This window comes from Aulonocara stuartgranti (assembly GCF_965226115.1).
Source record: "Aulonocara stuartgranti genome assembly, chromosome: 1".
NCBI classification, from domain to species: Eukaryota; Metazoa; Chordata; class Actinopteri; order Cichliformes; family Cichlidae; genus Aulonocara; species Aulonocara stuartgranti.
The window spans coordinates 24440911-24461586 of NC_138939.1; the positions used below are offsets into that span (position 1 = coordinate 24440911).

General features: G+C 41.6%; 2 protein-coding genes across 4 annotated transcripts in view; one reads left to right on the forward strand and one right to left on the reverse strand.

The window, feature by feature from the left end:
• LOC309710247 (uncharacterized protein) overlaps positions 1–15759 on the reverse strand; it is a 205505-nt gene extending 189746 nt beyond the window's left edge. Inside the window, exon 1 of the mRNA XM_082539544.1 lies at positions 13657–15759. Coding sequence (XP_082395670.1) covers positions 13657–15644 — 1988 coding nt within the window. The 5' untranslated portion in view covers positions 15645–15759. The remainder of the gene's footprint in view (positions 1–13656) is intronic.
• gpc6a (glypican 6a) overlaps positions 1–20676 on the forward strand; it is a 159903-nt gene that overhangs the window by 103358 nt on the left and 35869 nt on the right. For 2 of the 3 annotated variants that reach the window (XM_082539578.1, XM_082539580.1), the window contains exons 5-7: positions 9828–9958; positions 11832–11975; positions 19876–19905. In XM_082539578.1, coding sequence (XP_082395704.1) covers positions 9828–9958; positions 11832–11975; positions 19876–19905 — 305 coding nt within the window. The remainder of the gene's footprint in view (positions 1–9827; positions 9959–11831; positions 11976–19875; positions 19906–20676) is intronic. The other variant, XM_082539579.1, reaches the window with a different exon arrangement.

The window sequence follows — 20676 nt, forward strand, 5'->3', positions numbered from 1 at the left end:
GATTAGATTCACAAAGTATTTGTGCTTAAACTCTGTATAAGTTGGGAAATGCAGAAGAATTGCAAACAGAATAGGTAGCAAGCTTCCCGTTATCCATTTAAACCTGACTAACTGGGTCTAGGACATGAAGCAAGCCAAAACACTTAGACTGCATGGCAGTGAAGGGTAGTGGTGTCAATGGTATCACTTAGAAACTAAACAAAACAATTAAAACAGTACATGAACTTTAATATCATTCACGGTTTCAAGATATATATTTTCTAAAGTTCTTGTATTTTATATTTTATCAGAAGTCATTTAAGCATGTACAACTAACCCCCTCTTAACAGTTCATATGGTTGACTCATACTCGCAATCCATCAAATATTCATTAAGCTATATGAAAAATAGGCTGTCAGAACTCCACTGAGGATATCATTTAGGTCTTTGAGTCTTTTATGGAATGGGTAACAGAATTGCTGCCAATTTCCCATCTACTCTCACTGAATTCCACCGAGGCATTTTGTTTTTTTTTTGCAAAAGCATTAGAGAAGTACTCTGCTAAACATAGGCAGCTGAAGACTTCACAGGACTGAAGCTGGTCCCCTGCAATGACCTCCAGCCAGCTCCTGATGGAAATCTAACCAAGCATCACGCCCAATTTGAGACTACAGAGTAAACAAACAGGAGCGCTTTTCAAAGGCACAGGCACTAACAGAGCGAAGAGGGAGACTATCTGCGTCTGTATTCACTCAGTACGCTTTAAAAGTGAGGGCCTGGCATACAGTAGACAACATAGAACACAGACATGTTTGTTCGAATGGTAAATAATTTCCAGTACAAATTATAAACTGAATGCATACACTATATGGACTTATATAGACGCCTCCCCTTTTCCCATCAAAATCAAAGCTCTAGTTTTACCCATGAAAAGTAACATTTTAGTCATTAAGTTTAGCATCCTTAAAAGACTCATAATAAATTCAGATTTAACACTCATACTCAATGAATCCCCCATTGTCTGTCAAAATCTGAACTTTGGCGTCTGAGATGCTGCAAATGCCCTTTGAGTGTGCTGCCTGTGAGTCTGATTTCTCTTCTTAAACAAGCAAAATGTCAAAGGAAAAAATAACCAATCTGAAACGTTTATTAACAACTTCATAAGTTAAACTCTTCAAGCTAATGAGGCCCTTTTCAGATAGTTATTGCATCAGCAAACAATTACATAGTAATCAGGGCAGAATACTACGGAGCCCCGCAGGGGACATGGGAGAAAAAAAAATTAAGACGGACTTTTGCGAGATCTCGCAAAACTATCTCGGGATCTCGCAAAACGTTTGCAAGATCTCGCAAAACAAACTCGGGATCTCGCAAAACTTTTAGCCGCATTCTTCGGACGCCTGCTCGAAGCCGACCGGGAGGTCGAGGCACGATGTGCCGGGAAAGCAGTGTTCCTCCCGGTCGAGAAGAATGCGGCTGAAACTTTTGCGAGATCTCGCAAAACTTTTGCGAGATCCCGAATTTGTTTTGCGAGATCCTGAGTTTGTTTTGCGAGATCTCGCAAAACTTTTGCGAGATCCCGAGTTTGTTTTACGAGATCCCGAGTTAGTTTTGCGAGATCTCGCAAAAGTTTTGTGAGATCCTGAGTTAGTTCGTCTTAATTTTTTTTTCTCCCATGTCCCCTGCGGGGCTCCGTAGAATACATAGTATATGTAAAGAATATTAACATACAATGGTTAAAATATAAAATGTAACATAAAAACAGAAATATTAAGTGAAACTTGTAACGCATTACTTGTAACACATTACTTGTAACGCATTACTTGTAACGCATTACTTGTAACGCGTTACTGTAATCCGATTACTTTTTCCGAGTAACGAGTAAAGTAAGGGAATACTATTGCAAAAACGGTAATTAGATTACCGTTACTTGCCCATAGGAACGCTGCGTTACTGCGTTACTAAAACCGTGATTTTTTGCGAGAATGTCTCATGACAATGACGTTAGCAAGTGCGACGTTGTGACAACAGCTGTGTGCAGATCAACAGTGGATAATATATCGAGTGCAGAGAGAGTATGAGCGTGCAGCGTTTAAAGCGTGGAAGTACTGACCTTAATTTGAGTTTGACTCCATAAAAAGTGACAAAAACATTAGTGTCCGTTGTGCGTGGGAAGAAAATTTCTTTTTACAGCGAAAAACACCCCCTAAACTTCCAAGCAAGCACCGAGTGTGCTACGACGTAATGGGAAACTCACAGAGAAACTCGCGGATTCTTCCACACCTGCACCAGGGTAAACCTCCGCCTGCTCCAGTCCTGCTTTACAGGTGAAAATAGAGCAACAGGACCGCTGAGTCTTTGACTTTATTTATTTTCTGCTGTGTTTTACTTGCATCTATTTGAAAGACTGAGTGTAAACACACAAAAAAAATATTTTATGTGCTGGAATGTGCAGAAAATAGGTTTAAATATTAAACAAATTTCTTCCAGTCAGAGAATGGTGCATATAATTAAATTTTTGCTTGATGCATAAAGTTAAAAGATTAAAAATAATAAAACAAGTTTTAAAAAGAGACTTTTCCATTTGATTACATTTTGTATGATGGATTATGCAGAAAAAGTAGAATTGGGCTGAAAGATCTATCGCTTTATCACCTATTCAGGTTGTAAATCGTGTTTTTAAAAAGTAACTAAGTAACTAAGTAATTAATTACTTTTGAAAATAAGTAATCAGTAATGTAATGGGATTACTTTTTGGGGGAAGTAATCAGTAATTAGTTACTGATTACTTTTTTCAAGTAACTTGACCAACACTGTTCAGCACTAGTAACCAGAAACATAATGTCATGTTGATAAATGTCTTTGTTAATCTTTCTCTGACTTTATTTTGTAAAGGTATCTGGTTTTATTTAAATACTAGAGATTTTACAGTTTAAAAAAAAACATGTGGAAAACCTGTCAAAGTTAAAGACAGAGATTGGGATCTTGTTTCTTCAGGTCTTTGTCATTCGCAGATAGTCAGATCACTGTGTAGTCCACAGTTTTGTCTGTGCTTGATTGCAGGGATATTGTTTATATGCACGCTTCGACCACCTTGAAGCCGCTTGACTCTGTGTATCACCGGGCGTTGCAATTTAGCACAGGTGATTAATTTCTTACTCACCATTGTATCTTACATGAAAAAGTGGAATGGTCCTCCCTAATGAATAAAAGCAGGCAACCTTGCATGAGGTTTATTTACAAGGCCCTACTGCATAGATTGTCAATGTCAGGTCCCAGGAGGTTTTAGCATTAGCTGTACTTGAAATGAAAATGAATTACTTTATACTACTTTATATTTTCAGAGATAAGATAAGATAAGATAGAACTTTATTAATCCCTCGGGTGGGTTCCTCTGGGAAATTCGACTTCCAAAAAGCACAGCAACGACCGAAGTTACAGTTACAGAATTGTTATATATATATATATATATACACACACACACACACACACACATATATAAATACAGAGACAAATATAAATAAAATATACAAAGGGGATAAATAGAATAAATAGGAATAAAAAATAAAAATACAAGTGAATTGCACATTTCAAGTATTGAGTCTATTGCACTGTTGACTATTTACAAAAAGTATTGCACAAGGTATTGTACAGTGAGGTGAAGAGGCACTACAGCTTAGTTGTTCCCCCCTCCTTTGTCCTCCTGTTTCCCCTCCCTCTCCCCTCCAGAAAGGAGTTAAACAGTTTGATGGCGTGTGGGACAAAGGAGTTTTTAAGTCTGTTAGTTCTTGTCTTGGGGAGAAGCAACCTGTCACTGAACAGACTCTTCTGGTTGTTAATGGCCGTGTGCCTGGCATTGTTCATAATGTCCATCAGTTTCTTTAATGTCCTTTTCTCTGCCACTGTCACCAGAGTGTCCAGCTTCATGCCGACCACAGAGCTAGCCCTCCTGATCAGTTTCTCCAGCCTGGATGAGTCCCTCTTTGCTGTGCTGCTCCCCCAGCACACCACAGCATAGAAAAGTACTCCAGCAACCACCGACTGGTAAAACATCCTCAGGAGCTTCCTGCAGATGTTAAAAGACCTCAGCCTCCTGAGGAAGTACAGTCGGCTTTGGGCTTTTTTATACAGGTGCTCTGTGTTGCATGACCAGTCCAGTTTATTGTCCACCCACAGCCCGAGGTACTTGTACTTGTTGACCACCTCCACCTCCTCCCCCTCTATCTGAACCGGCAGTGGACCTTCTCTGGACCTCCCGAAGTCCACAACCAGTTCCTTAGTCTTTGAGGTGTTGAGTTGCAGGTGGTTTGTGTGACTCCATGCGACAAAGTTCCTCACCAGACTTCTGTACTCCTCTTCCTGATCATCCCAGATACACCCCATGATGGCCGTGTCATCTGCAAACTTCTGAATGTGGCATAATTCAGAGTTGTAGCAGAAGTCAGAGGTGTACAGGGTGAAGAGAAGAGGGGACAGCACAGTTCCCTGTGGTGCTCCTGTGCTGCTGACCACTGTGTCAGACGTGATGTCCTTCAGCCTGACGTACTGTGGTCTGTCGGTGAGGTAGTCGGAGATCCAAGCCACCAGGCAGGGGTCCACCTCCATCCTGTTCAGTTTTTCCTGAAGCATACAGGGCCGGATGGTATTAAAGGCACTGGAAAAGTCAAGAAACAGTATCCTGACCGTGCCTTTTCCCCCATCCAGGTGTGAGTGGGCTCTGTGTAGGAGGTACAGGATGGCATCCTCCACTCCGACACCCGCCTTGTATGCAAACTGTAGTGGGTCCTGGGCATGTTGTACCTGTGGTCGGAGGAAGTTGAGGAAGAGCCGCTCTAGAGTCTTCATAAGATGTGACGTCAGTGCCACCGGTCGGAAGTCATTCAGCTCATTGGGCCGGTTCTTTTTGGGGACCGGGACGATGCAGGATGTCTTCCATAGGGCGGGCACTCTCCCCAGTCGCAGACTGAGGTTGAAGACTCGTTGTAGCGGCTCCCCAAGTTCAGCAGCACACGCCTTTAGCATCCTAGGACACACCTTGTCTGGGCCTGCTGCCTTTCTGGGGCGAAGCTTCCTCAGTTGTCTCCTGACCTGATCCACTGTGACACTGGGAGATGTTTGGGAGGAGGGGAGGGGGGTTTTTCTTGGTGTTGTGGCCTGCCTACAAATGGAGACTACAAAAGAACTACAAAGCTACATTCTCCTATTTCATTGGAGCATTTTAAAAGGTCATATATATTTATCTGCAGCTACTCTTGAATATATGTTTCTTAATTTGTGATCACATATAAGGTCATTTCATTATGTGGTTGTATGTCTTTGTACACAGGTCTCCCCTGAAAAAGAGCTCTCGATCTCAAACAGAGAAAAAGTTTAAATGAAGGATGTAATAATAACAGTGATGTTACATATTAATGTTACACTTTTTTCTTTTGAATAGGCTGTGTTGCAGCATGGCAGCTGCACAGCCCTACTAGACCTGAGAGCTGTTACAGCTTAATTTGTTAATTGTTAATACCAGGTTAGTGATTTAATCTTTGTTTTTAATAGACCCCTCTTGAAAAAGGTTAGTACTCCCTCATCTGTACTCATCTGTCTCCGAAATCACTCCTCTTAGTCAAGTGGGTGAGCTTAATATCCTGCCCTGTCAATTGCCACTGAGAGAAGGGGGATTTTATATTTTTTAAATCTCATGATAGCCACTCGGAAATGCTGGCCTGAAGGCAGGAGCTAAACACATTCCACAATGGCTGGTCAGGACAGTCTTGAATGGTATTGGCTTTCCTCAGTGCCTCTGTGCTGCACTGTAATTGCAAGAGCTGTAGCTGACTTACCCCAACGATCTTATTTGTCAATTTTACAAGACCCCTAAGCTTTTCTTTAGTGAACAAGGTGAAGTTTCCACACAAGGCTAAAATGCATAATATTAAAACCGAGATTATGCAGTTCAATCTCAGGAAAAGTTCCTTAGAGCAGTCACTGGGGGATAAAGAGCTCAGTTTTGACTCTTGGGTAATGGTTTTATATTCTTTCTTTTACCAACAATCAGTGACTATTGATTTGGTTTAACAACAATAACAACTTTCTGACCATTAGAAAGTAATTTCAGTTGCCTAAACATAATCATGCCTGAACCACAGGGGTGTCCGATTAGCACGCACTCAAAAATCATGCTGACAAATGACCTGCTTTGCCATTTAGACATAAGAGCCTCTTGCCCTGATTTTTTTGGAGTGCTCAGTAGTTTGAAACTACTGAGCTGTTTTGAAACTGCATTTGCAAACTTGCACTGCAACAACAAAACATCAGCAGTGATGGGAGAGTGGCAGACAATGTACCGATGCAGTGATGCTTTATTACAGTTTCCTTACTGTTAACAGATTCCACACAAAACCCCAAAAAAACAACATCATACTCAAATGACAAGTATTGTCTCTGCAGACTTCCATTGTCGTTGTGTCACCAACTGATACGTTGCTCAGTTATGATAAACTTGGGCATTGTGTGTAATTTTGAGAGGAGCCCACACACTGCAGCTGGCTACTGTAAACATGTTTGCATCATATCTGTTAGTTGATGTTAAACGATAACACGGCTTTTTCAAAAAGCACAGTTTTTTTAACCTAAAGCTGTGGAGCCATATTCACTAAATAATTTGTTGTCAGCAGAAGCAGTTTTCGATGTTGTTTAAGCATTTTATATTGCATACAGTCATTTAGACCTGATTTAAGTGGCCATGCAAGAGGATGAAGTTCTGCTTTTTGGCAGCGTCGTTGCAGGCTTCGCCCCCTCAGGCTTCAGACCTAGAGGCTACTTATCACTCCGTGCCAGAACTCTGGTTATAATCACATCTATTTAATGACTTACACATTTGATTCAAACATTACTGAAGACTCAGTGGAGCCAGAACAGTGTTTCTTCTGCCCTTTGGGCTAAATAGGCTTTTCCTGATTTGTTCACATCCCTGCAAATGTCACTGCACAGAGATAGACGTCTCCTTGATATCTCTACCCTTCCATTTAACCAGTGCTATACCCACAGACGAGACTTTTAATTACTTTTTGAGAGACAGGACAGTGTATTATCAAACACATTATTTTCACCTCAGACATCTCCCAGCCCGACTCAATCAATAGTACCATTCTTCTGTATGAACATATTAATATCACAGTCTTATAATGAAAATGAAAAGTGTCAGGTTCGGTGGGTAATCTGTTTTAGGTATCGATTCGTGCCGAGAGTCGTCCAAGGTCACGGCCCCTGCTTTATGTATGTATGTATGTATGTGTATATAGGTGTGTGTGCACATAAAAACACACACACACACTTGCACATGCCTACCAGTGGGTATATTTAGCTCTTTAAGCAACGCTCTCCAGCTTCTTAAATTGTTGATCTATTTGCCCTTGCCTTTTCTCGCAGTTAACTCCTCTCCCCTTACCTTTTCTTCTTCATGACTCAGCCTCTCTGGTGTGCTCTTCCTATATTCAGTTATGTCACTGAACATTTGCAAATTAACCTAATGATTCATTTCTTACAGCAGCAGAATATTGTTAGAGCTTGGCATCTAGGCTCATCACTCTGCACAAATAGTCTATGTATAAAATTGGGAAGTGATGAGCAAATATTGCCCAGAGCCTACAGGTGGTAGAGGGTCCAAAACAACAGCGCGCAGATGCACGGCACAAGAACCAATGACATGTCAGAAAGAGAGATGGCGACATTTTTATGCCTTTGTAAAACACTGAAATGGGAAATTGGGTGTTTTTGGTGTGTTGTGAGAAGGATCTATGGTTTTGACCCTGTTATTTATATTTCCAGAGCGTCACCACCTTCTTTTAAAAAGGAAAAATTGTAATATAGGGCTGTCAAAAGATAATTAAGCTTCTGGGAACTCTAGACCGACCTGTGGTACAGGCATTATTCTCACCTATGCAGGTGTCCAAGCTCTGCAGCAAACCTGGATAAGATAAAGGTGCTGTCTCAAAAGCTAAGATAAGAAATTATTTAACTAAACCATTTTTTTTTTAAAGATTGCTCAAAGACTTCAAATTCCAAGATACAGTTTTGGCAGCATGATACTAAAGTCACTGTACAGCAGGAAACCTCCCTGGATAAACACGACTGCCAAAGACTTAATGAAAGCAAGAACAAAGAATCTGCAGAGTATAAGAAGAACACTAAACAAGCAAGGACTTTGTCAAGGAAATATTACATAGCTATATTTTTCAGCTGGAAGGTTTCATCGGGGTTTTGAAATAAAATACAAACACAGACACTTAAGTAACACAAGCCATGACACCGATGATTTATAGGTGTGTTGCTGGAAAAGAGAGCAGGCTACAAAATTCACATGGGAAATCAAAACTGTGAACATCTACCAGATGTAGCAGAGTATCTGTCTTCACAGCGAAACACGCGAGAATCAAAACACTGCTAAAGTGCCTTAAGACTCTTTGTTTTGTTTGCAAGCAGGGACTTCATGACGGCACTTTTGCTGCACAATTTTACCGAGTAAAACAAAACACAAGCTGACTTAAATGTGGACGAAAGTAACAGATCAGCCTGTAGATTGAAGGATTCTGTTAACAGAGTGACGAGACTAAAGTGGAACTGTTTGGATCCATGAATCAAGATGTCATGTTGTTTAAAAAGAGACAATCCACTGAAGAAGAATGTGTTGGCTTAGGTCCCGAGATGATTGGTAATCAGTTCATTAATCATTCCTGGTGCATCATTCAGTAGCCACCGGAGTCTCAAGAGATGTTATTCACTGAAAATATTCTGACACATTTAAAGAAAAGAAGATGCAGCAATTAAATTAAGACAAGCGGCATGTTTTGGCAGCTGAGTATTTTGTTTTTGCTTAAAATTCATGATCATACCCTATGTCGTATGATGTTTTTCTGGGGGAAAAAACAGGCACAGAGCCTGCCAGTGTTTGTGAATATGTGTGGGTTTGGTTTTGTTTTTTTAAATTATATGTTATTTACTTTGCTGTATATGTCATTACTATATTTTCATCCTTTTTTAGTCATAAAACTAGATTAAAGTCGTGGCAGATGGTTGCTCCTCCCTGGTTCTGCTGGAGGCTTCTTCCTGTTAAAAGGGAGTTTTTCCTTTCCACTGTCGCCCAGCGCTTGCTCGTAGGGTCTCATAGGTCTAAACCTTACAATATAAACCACCTGAACTGACTGTTGTTGTGATTTGGCGCTATATAAATAAAATTGAATTGAATTGAATTAAAAAGTGGAAAAAAAAATCTATAGTTAAAAGTCAACATTTAGATGTTGGTTTGGCAGTGCTGGATTAAACTCTTTTGACTTTTACACCAAGTTTGATTCATATGTGAGAAGTAAAGCTAGTTGGTTAAGGTCAGGCATCAAAAAACATCATTGTTTGGGTAAAAATCTTTGCCAGTCTTTTTAAACGTTGTTGTCATAGTTGCCATGATGATGCTTCCCTCTTTCCTCTACAAAAAAAACTTCTGACTTTAATATTTCCTACTGAACTGTATCGCATGTCGCTGAACATGAAAAGGCTGATTCATTTGCAAGTAGTTTTACTTATTTTCTACCTGATGTACTATTTCAACCTACAAAAACAATGGAAATTGCAGGTTCCTTTTCGGATTTGTAATTTTTGGTTGTCAAGACAATCTCGAGACAGTTGTTTGCCCTGTTGTTTAAATCAGTGTTGCAGTCGCAGAGCTTAATACTTTGAGGGTTTTGTGCTGAAAGCTGATAATACTCAAATGCAATGTTAACATACTGATACTCACTCATAATGGAGAACCAATCCATTTGTGTTAAATATTTCTAAACTGACATGTGTCCTCTGTGTTTTGACAGATGCCATGCTGCTGGTGGCAGACAGGCTGCAAGGCCCCTCCAATATTGAAGCAGTTATACAACCAATTGACATCAAGATCTCTGACGCTATCATGACTATGCAGGACAACAGCATGCAAGTGTCAGCCAAGGTACTGTATCCTGAAGAAGCTGTGCTGACTTTGTTGAATTTGTGCTGAAAACAGTGTTCACACACACACACAATATCTGACCTGATAAACAGTGTGTACATTTTTAAGTAGTGTAAAACCACAAGTAACATAAAAAATTGCCTTGTCTAATATCTCATCCAGGAAATAATGAGCATAATAACTGGACTATATTAGCAGTCCTCAACTTCTCATCTCATTGTCCCTTTTTATTTTGTTATTCATATGAATCTGCATGATTCAGCAGAAATATGTCAATCTGTGCAATGTAAATGCAACATATATTTGGAACCCTGTGACAAGCTTTTACACATAACACAGTCTCCTAAACATCACAATTGTATTCGCATATCTAAAATTTGGGACAGGACATATTAACGTTTTCGCTGCTAATTCTGTCTTTGTCCTCTTTAGACTTCATATTGTAAATTGTTCTTGGCACATTTTAAATATGAAGTGGCACAATTAGGATATTATCACACAGTGGATGGTTTTTCACTGCCTTTCTTGTCAAAAGGCAGCTTTTTCACTTCATCATTGTTTTTCTGATGGTTACGTGTGGCCCATCTCCATGCCAGAGTTACAAAAGTCACTGTGAATTAGCCGTCACATTGTCTCCCATATCAAACAGCTGTCAATGTCCAACTTAACCCCTTGTCAATGCGCTTGACGTCTCACTTCTCTGAGGCTGTGCTTGGCTGACAGATTGGTGTCAGATTATAATCTTTCACATTTTGACCATTTCCCTGAGTTGTCTTGTTCTTCGTTTACTGCTCCTCAAACCTGTTGAAAAACATTTTGCTTGTGCGATGTACAAGATATTGGAAGCGTAATCATGGTGAAGAATTGCTAAATATTAGAAAAAAGCAGTCTCTTGTCATGACAGCCATCTAATACATTAGGGTGCTCCATCACTACTGAGCCAGGGGCCAGTAAACGTGCCAGGGATTAATGCTAATGAGCTGTGCTGTTTGGAGGTGTCTTGTTTGGGCCTTTAAAGCAATCTGCTGTTCATATGAACCTCTATGAGCCACACACTGATTAATGCGAGATTCCAGTGGTGAATCTGCACTTCTCAAAGCATAAACAACTGAACTTTTGTTTGTTAAATTTAAGAACTTTCCTTTTAAAAAAGCCAATGTGTGTGCGGGTTTACATTGTTCCCGGGTAGTTACTTTCTCTGTATCGCTCAGCCATGTAACACTAAATATTACAAAATGCTACAATTCTGCATTTTCCTCTCCCAAAAGTTTTCCTATTTGCAGTTTAGAATAAAATTAGCCTATTACTTTTATCTCTTCTGTACGCTGACAGCTTCATTTCAGTTGTAGTTTGTGATAACGTGGATGCAAAACAAGGATGCGACACAGAATCCTGGTCAGATGTCAGATTTTCTTAATTTTATATCTCGCTAGGACGACTGAGTAACAACATATCAAGGGTTAATTCCTTTTCTCCCAACAATATCACACTTCATTTAAAAAGAGACTCATCACTGATAGACAGTATTGGTTTCAGGACGGCTCTCTACAGTTTGGCTGTCTCAAATCACAGAGCAGAAATGGTGCTGAGAGCAAATTGACAGAGGGAGAAATATCAGTGGTAGAGCAAAGTACAAGTTTTGTGGGATCAAAATGGATGTGTAATCTACAAAGTAACAGACTCAGCCCTGGCTCAGTGCAGTTTTGTGCATCCTCTGAATGCTGACAACTAAATTATTTATCACTGCAAAGTTCGCTGTCATTATTATGGGGAAATATTGCATTATTATTACAAAACTGGGCAGTTTATCCTCTTTTCCCTGGCGTCTGCCTTTTCTCTGCGGTAACTTTGTGTACCTCTCTTCTGTTTTTAGGTCTTTCAAGGGTGTGGCCAACCAAAGCCATCAGGAATAGGCAGGTCTGTGCGGGGCATCTCAGATGTGTTCAGTGGGCGTTTCAGGCCCTACACCCCTGAGGAGAGGCCAACCACTGCAGCTGGAACAAGCCTGGATAGACTGGTATGCACCGAGACTAGATAATTTCGCCAGTACTGTAAACCTGGATTGAAAAATGCAGTTATAAAAATTAAATGAAATAATAATTACCTTTGTGATATAAACAGCTCCAGAGATGACTGAAAGATGAAATAATTTATGTGGAAGAACTGATCCATTCCTAAAGCAAACCTCGAATACAAAGCCTTGACTTTAAAGCCTAACTCATGCAGTGCTAATGCATGATGATTTCCAGTAAAGAAGTCAGGATTCTGCCAACAAAGGATGCAGAACATGCTTCCTTTCTCACATTTTTCAAAAGCTCAACTGATTTCCACTGTACAGAAGTGGAGTGTTTTTGAAATTTTATTGGCAGAGGCAGACTCGGTGGTGGCATGCTGAGTTTAAGGTCGACTTACTGGGGCTCATGTCAAAAGGCCAGAAAAAATAGAGGCTATAGTCCATATAGCCCCCAGGTGCTGTGTGACTTCCACTGCTGCTGTACTCGGACTTAAAATATTTCTGTTCTTTCACTCACTGCTGATGGTTACAGAGAAAAATCACAACAGCACACGCTTTTTCAACACAAGCTGGACATGTTGTTTAATACATATTCCTCGTGAGCATGAGAGAAGGGTAAAGCCCAAGCCTTATCCCAAAATGTGCAAAATGTTCAAAATCAAATCAAATCAAATCACTTTTATTGTCACATCACATGTGCAGGCACACTGGCACAGCACATGCGAGTGAAATTCTTGTGTGCGAGCCCCACAAGCAACAGAGATGTGCAAACACAACAACACAAACGAGCAAAATACAAGAATGGCCAACCTGAAACTAATAAATATATGTACAATATATAATAGTATATGCATTTCTGGATGTGTATACTAAATATTTTCCTACGTGTGTGTGTGTGTGTGTGTGTGTATACACATTTTTACAAATTAAATAGTAAAAAAATAAAAAAAAATAAAAATAATAATAATAATAATAATAATAATAATAAAATATATAAAATATACAGAGTTGAATATGTGCAAAACAAGTGGCATTTATATACAGTGTGGAGTGCATAATGTTGAAGTTCCAGTAGTGAAGCTGAGGTGTCTATGAAGTGTTCAGCAGTCTGATGGCCTGATGGAAAAAGCTGTCTCTCAGTCTGCTGGTACGGGACCGGATGCTGCAGAACCTCCTTCCTGATGGAAGCAGTCTGAACAGTTTATGGCTGGGGTGACTGGAGTCCTTGATGATCCTCCCCGCTTTCCTCAGGCAGCGCTTCCTGTAGATGTCTTGGAGGGAGGGAAGCTCACCTCCAATTATCCGTTCAGAGCACCGCACTACTCGCTGGAGAGCTTTGCAGTTGTAGGCGGTGCTGTTGCCATACCAGGTGGTGATGCATCCAGTGAGGATGCTCTCAATGGCACAGTGATAGAAGGTCCTGAGGATGCGGGGGCTCATGCCGAATCTTTTCAGTCTCCTGAGAAAGAAGAGGCGCTGCTGCGCCTTCTTCACTGTTTTGTTTGTGTGTACTGACCACGTAAGATCCTCAGTCAGATGTACGCCAAGGAACCGGAAGCTGCTCACTCTCTCCACAGCAGCGCCGTTGATGGTGATGGGGGTGTGTACTTCTCTGCACCTCCGGAAGTCCACTATCAACTCCTTTGTCTTTGCGACGTTGAGGGTGAGATGGTTGTCTTGCCACCAGTGGGTCAGGGCGCTGACCTCCTCCCTGTAAGCCGTCTCATCACCGTTGGTGATAAGACCCACCACTGTAGTGTCATCCGCAAACTTCACAATGATGTTGGAGCTGTTAGTGGCTGTGCAGTCGTAGGTGTAGAGTGAGTACAGGAGAGGGCTCAGTACACACCCCTGTGGAGCACCAGTGTTCAGTGTGATGGGGGATGAGGTGATGCTGCCCAGTCTGACCACTTGGCGTCTGTCAGACAGGAAGCTAAGGATCCAGCTGCAGAGGGAGCTGCTCAGTCCTAGATCCTGCAGTTTCCTGTCCAGCTTCGAGGGAACGATGGTATTGAATGCTGAGCTGTAATCTACAAACAGCATCCTCACATACGTGTCTCTCTTCTCCAGGTGTGACAGGGCAGTGTGTAGTGTCAGGGCTATGGCATCATCAGTGGACCTGTTGTGGCGGTATGCAAACTGTAGAGGGTCCAGTGAGTCGGGTAGTGCAGAGCAGATGAAGTCCCTGACCAGCTTCTCGAAGCATTTGCTTACGATGGGGGTCAGGGCTACAGGTCGCCAGTCGTTCAATGAGGAGATGGTGGAGGATTTGGGTACAGGGACGATGGTGGCCATTTTGAAGCAGGCTGGGACTACAGACAGAGAGAGGGAAAGGTTGAAGATGTGCGTGAACACTCCAGCCAGCTGAGCCGCGCATGACCTGAGGACGCGGCCGGGAATCCCGTCTGGACCAGTAGCTTTGCGTGCGTTCACCTTCCTGAAGCACTTCCGCACATCCTCCTCAGACACAGTGTGCGCACTGACGTCATCCGCGGTGCGCACACTGTCCGGTCTCATGGTGTTCGCTGTGTCGAATCTAGCGTAGAATACGTTTAGATCCTCACACAGAGAGGCCGTGGTCTGCGGTGTGCTGGTTTTCCCTCTAAAGTCTGTGATCGTGTTTAGTCCCTGCCACATACTCCGAGGGTTGTCAAACTGTTGCTCCACCCTGTCCCTGTACTCACGTTTGGCTGCTTTGATCGTCTTCCGGAGTTGGTAATGTGCGTGTTTGTAGTCCGATGTGTTCGCGGAGGCAAAGGCGGTGTTCCGTGCCGCCAGTGCCGCGCGAACATCTCCGTTAATCCAGGGTTTTTGATTTGGGAAGGATTTGACTGTTCTGGATGGGACGACATCTTCCACGCATTTCCTGATAAATCCACAGACTGAGTCTGTGTATTCATCAATGTCTCTGGCGGCCACGTGAAACATTTCCCAGTCCGCGTGATCAAAACAGTCCCGCAGCGCAGACTCCGATTGGTCCGTCCAACAGTGCACCGCCCTCCGGGTTGTAGCTTCCTGTTTCAGCTTCTGCCTGTAGGCGGGCAGGAGCAGGATGGAGCAGTGATCTGATTGGCCGAATGGGGCGCGGGGGAGGGCTTTGTACGCATCCCGGAAAGAGGTGTAACAGTGGTCGAGTAGCCGGTTTCCACGTGTGTTGAAAAGGATGTGTTGATGGAGTTTTGGTGAGACTTTCTTCAGGTTTCCCTTATTAAAGTCTCCGGCTGTGATAAACGCTGCCTCTGGGTGTGCGGTTTCCTCGCTGCTGATCGCGCTGTACAGTTCCCTGAGTGCACGGTCAGTGTCGGCTTGTGGGGGAATGTAAACAGCCGTAATAATCACTGCTGTAAATTCCCTCGGTAGCCAGAATGGCCGGCACTTAATCATCAGGTACTCCAGGTCCGGTGAGCAGAAGGATTTGACCGGGTGCACGTTCGCATAATCACACCAGCTGTTGTTGATCATGAAACACACACCACCGCCTCTGCTTTTCCCAGTAAGATCCTGTGACCTGTCCGCGCGGTGCACAGAGAACCCCGGCAGTTGTATTGCGGAGTCCGGTACTTTGTCCGATAGCCAGGTTTCTGTGAGGCAGATCACGCAGCAGTCCCGCATCTCTCGCTGGAATGAGATCCGTGCCCGAAGCTCGCACAGCTTGTTCTCCAGAGACTGCATATTAGCCAGTAATAAACTGGGTAACGGTGGTCTGTAAGTGCGCCGTCTCAGTCGAACCAGAACGCCAGATCTTCTCCCTCTGCGTCGGCGTTTGCGGCCTCCAGGGCCAGAGAACAAAGGCGTCTCAGGTGAGATGAATGGGGGGTCTGCAAACGGAGCGTCCGTGTTGCAAAACTTGAACTCCGGAAAGTTACAAGAAAGACCGTCTTTTATGTCCAGTAAGGTTTGTCGGTCGTACACAAGGAGACAAGTGCTGCTCGTGAAAAAATAAAGGAAAAGTAAAATTAAACACAGAAGAAAGCCGTTGCTTGGGGGAGCTCGCGACGAGGCTGCCATACTCGGCGCCATCTTGAACAACAGCGTACAAAAGATTCAACATCCACCCACCAAACGTCAGAATGATGAAAAAATGCTAAGACATTAATTGAGGCTACAAAAAAGGTCTGCGGAGCCCCCTGATGCTACTGAGGCACATTGTGTAGGAGGCTGTCAACGTCAAGCTTCGCTATAGAGCTGCGCAGAAGCCCATAAGTTGATACGATGTTAAACCGGGCCTCACAGCCCACGACTCCTCATCTTTTCCCCTGTTGCTACAAAATATGTGCTGCTGTCATGTAGCAGCAAAAGCGATGCACCTGATATTAACTAAGCTGTGTGTGTTTCATGTCAAGCTGACTTATTCTTATGGATATGACACACTTGTATGAGTAGGCATGCCTAACATAAAGCACTGTGGCCATAAAGAGATAGACATGCCAAGGAACAATCCTCCTTCATGTTGTTTACACCAAATTCTGGCCCTGCCGTCTGAACGTCTCAGCAGAAATGGAGACTCATCAGACCAGGTGGCAGTCTTCTGTGGCACCAGGTGTGGTTTTCTGCTGCTGTAGGTTTGATGTGTTGTGCATTCAGAGACACCTTTCTCCATACGTTGGCTGTAACGAGTATTTATTCGAGTTGCTGTTGCCTTCCTATCAACTTGAAGCAGTCTAGCCACTCTACTCTGACCTCTGGCATCAACAAGGCATAGAACTGCATCTTACTGGATATTTTCTCATTTTTGACTGTTGTCTGTAAACTATAGAGATAGTTCTGGGGAGGGGGGGATCCCAGGAGATGAGCAGTTTCTGAAATACTCAGACTAGCCTGTCTGGCACCAGCAACCATGCCACGTTCAAAACACATTTCTTCCCAATTCTGATGCTCAGTTGGACTCATCTGTATATCCCTAAATGCATTGCATTGTTGCTTTGTGACCTTCTGATTAGATAGTTGCAGAGGTGGGACCAAGTCATTGTTTTGCAAGTCTCAAGTAAGTCTCAAGTCTTTATCCTCAAGTCTCAAGTCAAGTCTCAAGTAATGTCAGGCAAGTCAGAGTCGAGTCTCAAGTCACTGGTGTAAAAGTCCGAGTCAAGTCACAAGTCTGAAACTTTGAATTTCAAGTCCTTTCGAGTCTTTAAAAAAAAAAATGAAAAAAGAATGTTGCAGTTATGCTAAATGTAAATATTAGACCATGTAATTTTAAAATCTGTGTTTTTCTCAACACATGACAAAATAGTGAACTTAGAAAATATACACAAATTGTGAAATTGCACCTCTTTAAAATGCAGCTCAATTAAACTTAGCTCCAAGAATAATTTTCACTGACAGTTCTGAGATAAGCTGCATGTTATTCTTGGATGCGGTTGTAGGACCAGCTTTAAAATCGCATGACAAAAATATCATACACATTAAAAAAAACTGTATCACCAACGTAGCCTGGACAACATTTGCTAGTTAGATGAAGTCAGCTATCTCATCGTAGCATATTTATATGCATATTTATAATCATACGGTTCTTGGAGTGAGTGCATACACTCATGAAGTTTAGTAACTTCCGGTCACTGCAACAAGCCCAGGTACAGTTTACCGACGGATGGGTGCAGGACCTTGAAATGCACCGTGTAGAACGACAGACCATCGTACGTATCATAAGTTTACCAGTCTCACAAATTGTCTCCATAAATACACATTCGTTAACCGTTTATTAATAGGACCTTTGAGCTCAACAATAATTAATTAGTAGTGGAAATAATTTCTGGTAGCATCACAGAAATGTAGCAGTGACAATAATACTGTATGCTGTAATCGTACTGGGCAATTAGTGATACAAAAAACCTGTTTTATCCTGTGAATAAAACTATATGTTTTTGTCAATGTACCATAATAACAGAAGCGAAACACAATATTGTGTCAGGACAATTCACTATTTATGCACAATAAACAAAGGAGCATAGCGCGACAATTTCTGTTCAGTGCCAGACTTGCTTGTAACCTATATCACCAATTATGTTATGAAAATGACGCATTAACTACAACAGCAGACTGACCTTTGTGTAAATGCTTGGAGCAGACTAACCTGTGAGCTGGAGGGTTCTGGGACGTTATATTTGCTCTTTGAATGGCTGCAATCCAGGCCATCCGTCGCCTCTTTGTTACTTCGGAAACATGGCTCGAACAATTTCTCTTCAACGACGTAATCCGATAACAACCGATCTCTTTACCCGTCGGCTTCCCGTGGCTGTCATGCGACCGGCTATTGCAGTTAATAATACAACAGCTTCTTGACATTTTTGTGTTTCTTTTTATCGCTGTGTGACTGATTTCAATTGAAAGCCTGCGTGCGCTAGTACCTCTTGCCACGAGTTCCCAGAATCCTTTGCGGTTCTACCCGTGAATGACGTCACATTTTCAATCTCTATATAATATGCATGTTAAATTTTATATTTGGGGTGAAATATCAAGTCTTTTCAAGTAAACCGGTTCAAGTCCAATTCAAGTCCCAGGTCATTGGTGTAAAAGTCCAAGTCAAGTCACAAGTCTTAGAACATTTTTTCAAGTCAAGTCTAAAGTCATAAAATTAATGACTCGAGTCTGACTCGAGTCCAAGTCATGTGACTCGAGTCCACACCTCTGGATAGTTGTGTTATTCTTTAACACAAGTTGAAAAGGTGTACCTAATGAGTGGATATATTTTATTGTTTTTTACTCATAAAAGTCTGAAATTGTTACTATTCCTGCTGTTTAACACGATATGGCCTTCTACCAAATCTTTAATGAATATGTTATGTTTCTCGACAGTTACTGCTTTAAGTAAATTCAGTTAAAAGACAATTGTGAAGTAATACTAACAGAATATCAGCTGAAGTGTGCACTCACACAGGCTAGAAAATAGCTCCTTATGCTGTGAATTTTTCCTCTCGCCAATCCATTTAGACGATGTTTTTTTTATGTAATCCTCACTCCAACAAGTAAATCTGTTTATTAAACACAGTATTGTCTTTTAAAATAAAAGGTACATTTTATAATCTTCAACTGTGCAAGTTGTTCCATGGGATTAAAATGGAAAAAAGGAAGGAGCAGAGACGTGATTACAGGCAGCAGAGAGTCTCCATAAGTAGTCTTTACTCCAAAAATAGCTGTAATTGTTAGGAATACCACAGTGACGGTATAAAAGATGTCCAGAACCTTTAAAGTGTTATTCTTGAACACTCCGTATCTTTACACTCAGGCCTCATTTGAAAATTAGAACCAAATCCACTTTTTTCTGATTCATAACATGCACATTAAAATGTGTGGGAAAAATCTAAAAGGCAAAAGTGCATTTAGAGAAAGCCCACTGGTTTCACTATCTTTAATAATGTATGCTTACATGCACTCCAGCCTGCTGCTTGCAAAAGATTTGAAAAGTTGTTCCAAGAAGTGGGAACTGGGTAGCTCAGGAAAACATATCTGACCCGTTCTTCAATGTACTTGCATCTCACTGTGTAAATTTATTAGGTGTGTTATGTGTAATACTTACAGTACAAATACATGTGAAACACTGAAGTATTAAAAAGTTGGCGTACTTTGCTAAACTGATTGCATTGCATTGCTTGAAACAACCACTGTCATTAGACCACTTCAGCCTGCGTTCCCACATTAGGCTGCTGTTTGTATGCAGGTGGTGATCTGTGCATTGATCAGACTTGATAGCAGCTGATTTCACACTGGAAAATGTATTGTGAATAAAATGGTTTGAGGTACTCAATCTCATAGGCTGGTGAATAGAATATTTTAGCAGCACCATTTATCATTTAACTTTTTGCTTCACTAACTAGTCATTATTTTGGCCCTATTCTCTCTCTCAGTCTCTCTATTTCTCTGATGTCCAATTAAATCTCTTTCTTCTTCATTTCTCTGCTGCTCTCAGAGGGCTGTCTGGAGGACAATGCAACACAGTGTAAGCTTTCCATTCCTCCTCTTACATTCACAATGTCATGTGTCTCGTGGTGTTTTAATCAACCTGCCAATAGTGCTTCACTTTGCCACATTATTTAGAACTGATATTGATTGCTTGTTTGTGGCATGTCTGCTTTATTTTTACTTAGTATTTTTGTTTCTTGGTAACTTGCTAACTACACTGAAACTATGAACAGCTGAAACCAATATTTACAACTGTGTTTTTCTGCCTCACATTTGGTCTAACATGGGTTACATTGGCAGAAAGATGGTTCAGCTGTCAGAACTTGCCCTACAGCGTTGGATGGCTTTCTCTTTGGGTTTCCTATATTGTGTTTCTACTGCTGCTCTGCTTGATCTGAGGCTTTAAATTATTTGTTTGTATTGTAGGTTTTATTCACATTAACCCTGTTGCGACCCTTTTATGCATGAGTATTCCCCATTGTTTTTGCTTGTGTTGTGCATGACTTTTTGTATTCCTTGTATAGGTGTAGACAAGCTGAGCAAATTAATTGAGTCTATCATATATCATCCAGGAAAATCTGAAAGACTTAAAGAACTGCAAAATTGTTGATATACGCAGCTACAGCTACAGCTACTGTATAGTACTTAGTCTAGCTGCTGTAGCAAACAGTGACTCAGTCTGTTACATAAGTTCAAGTTTAATATTCTTTGTGTTTTTTTAGCACTTACATATAGAAGTTAAAAATGCATGTATTAGGTACACAGCAAATTCAAAAGTGTTAAATTTTTTGGTGTTAATAGTCTTCTT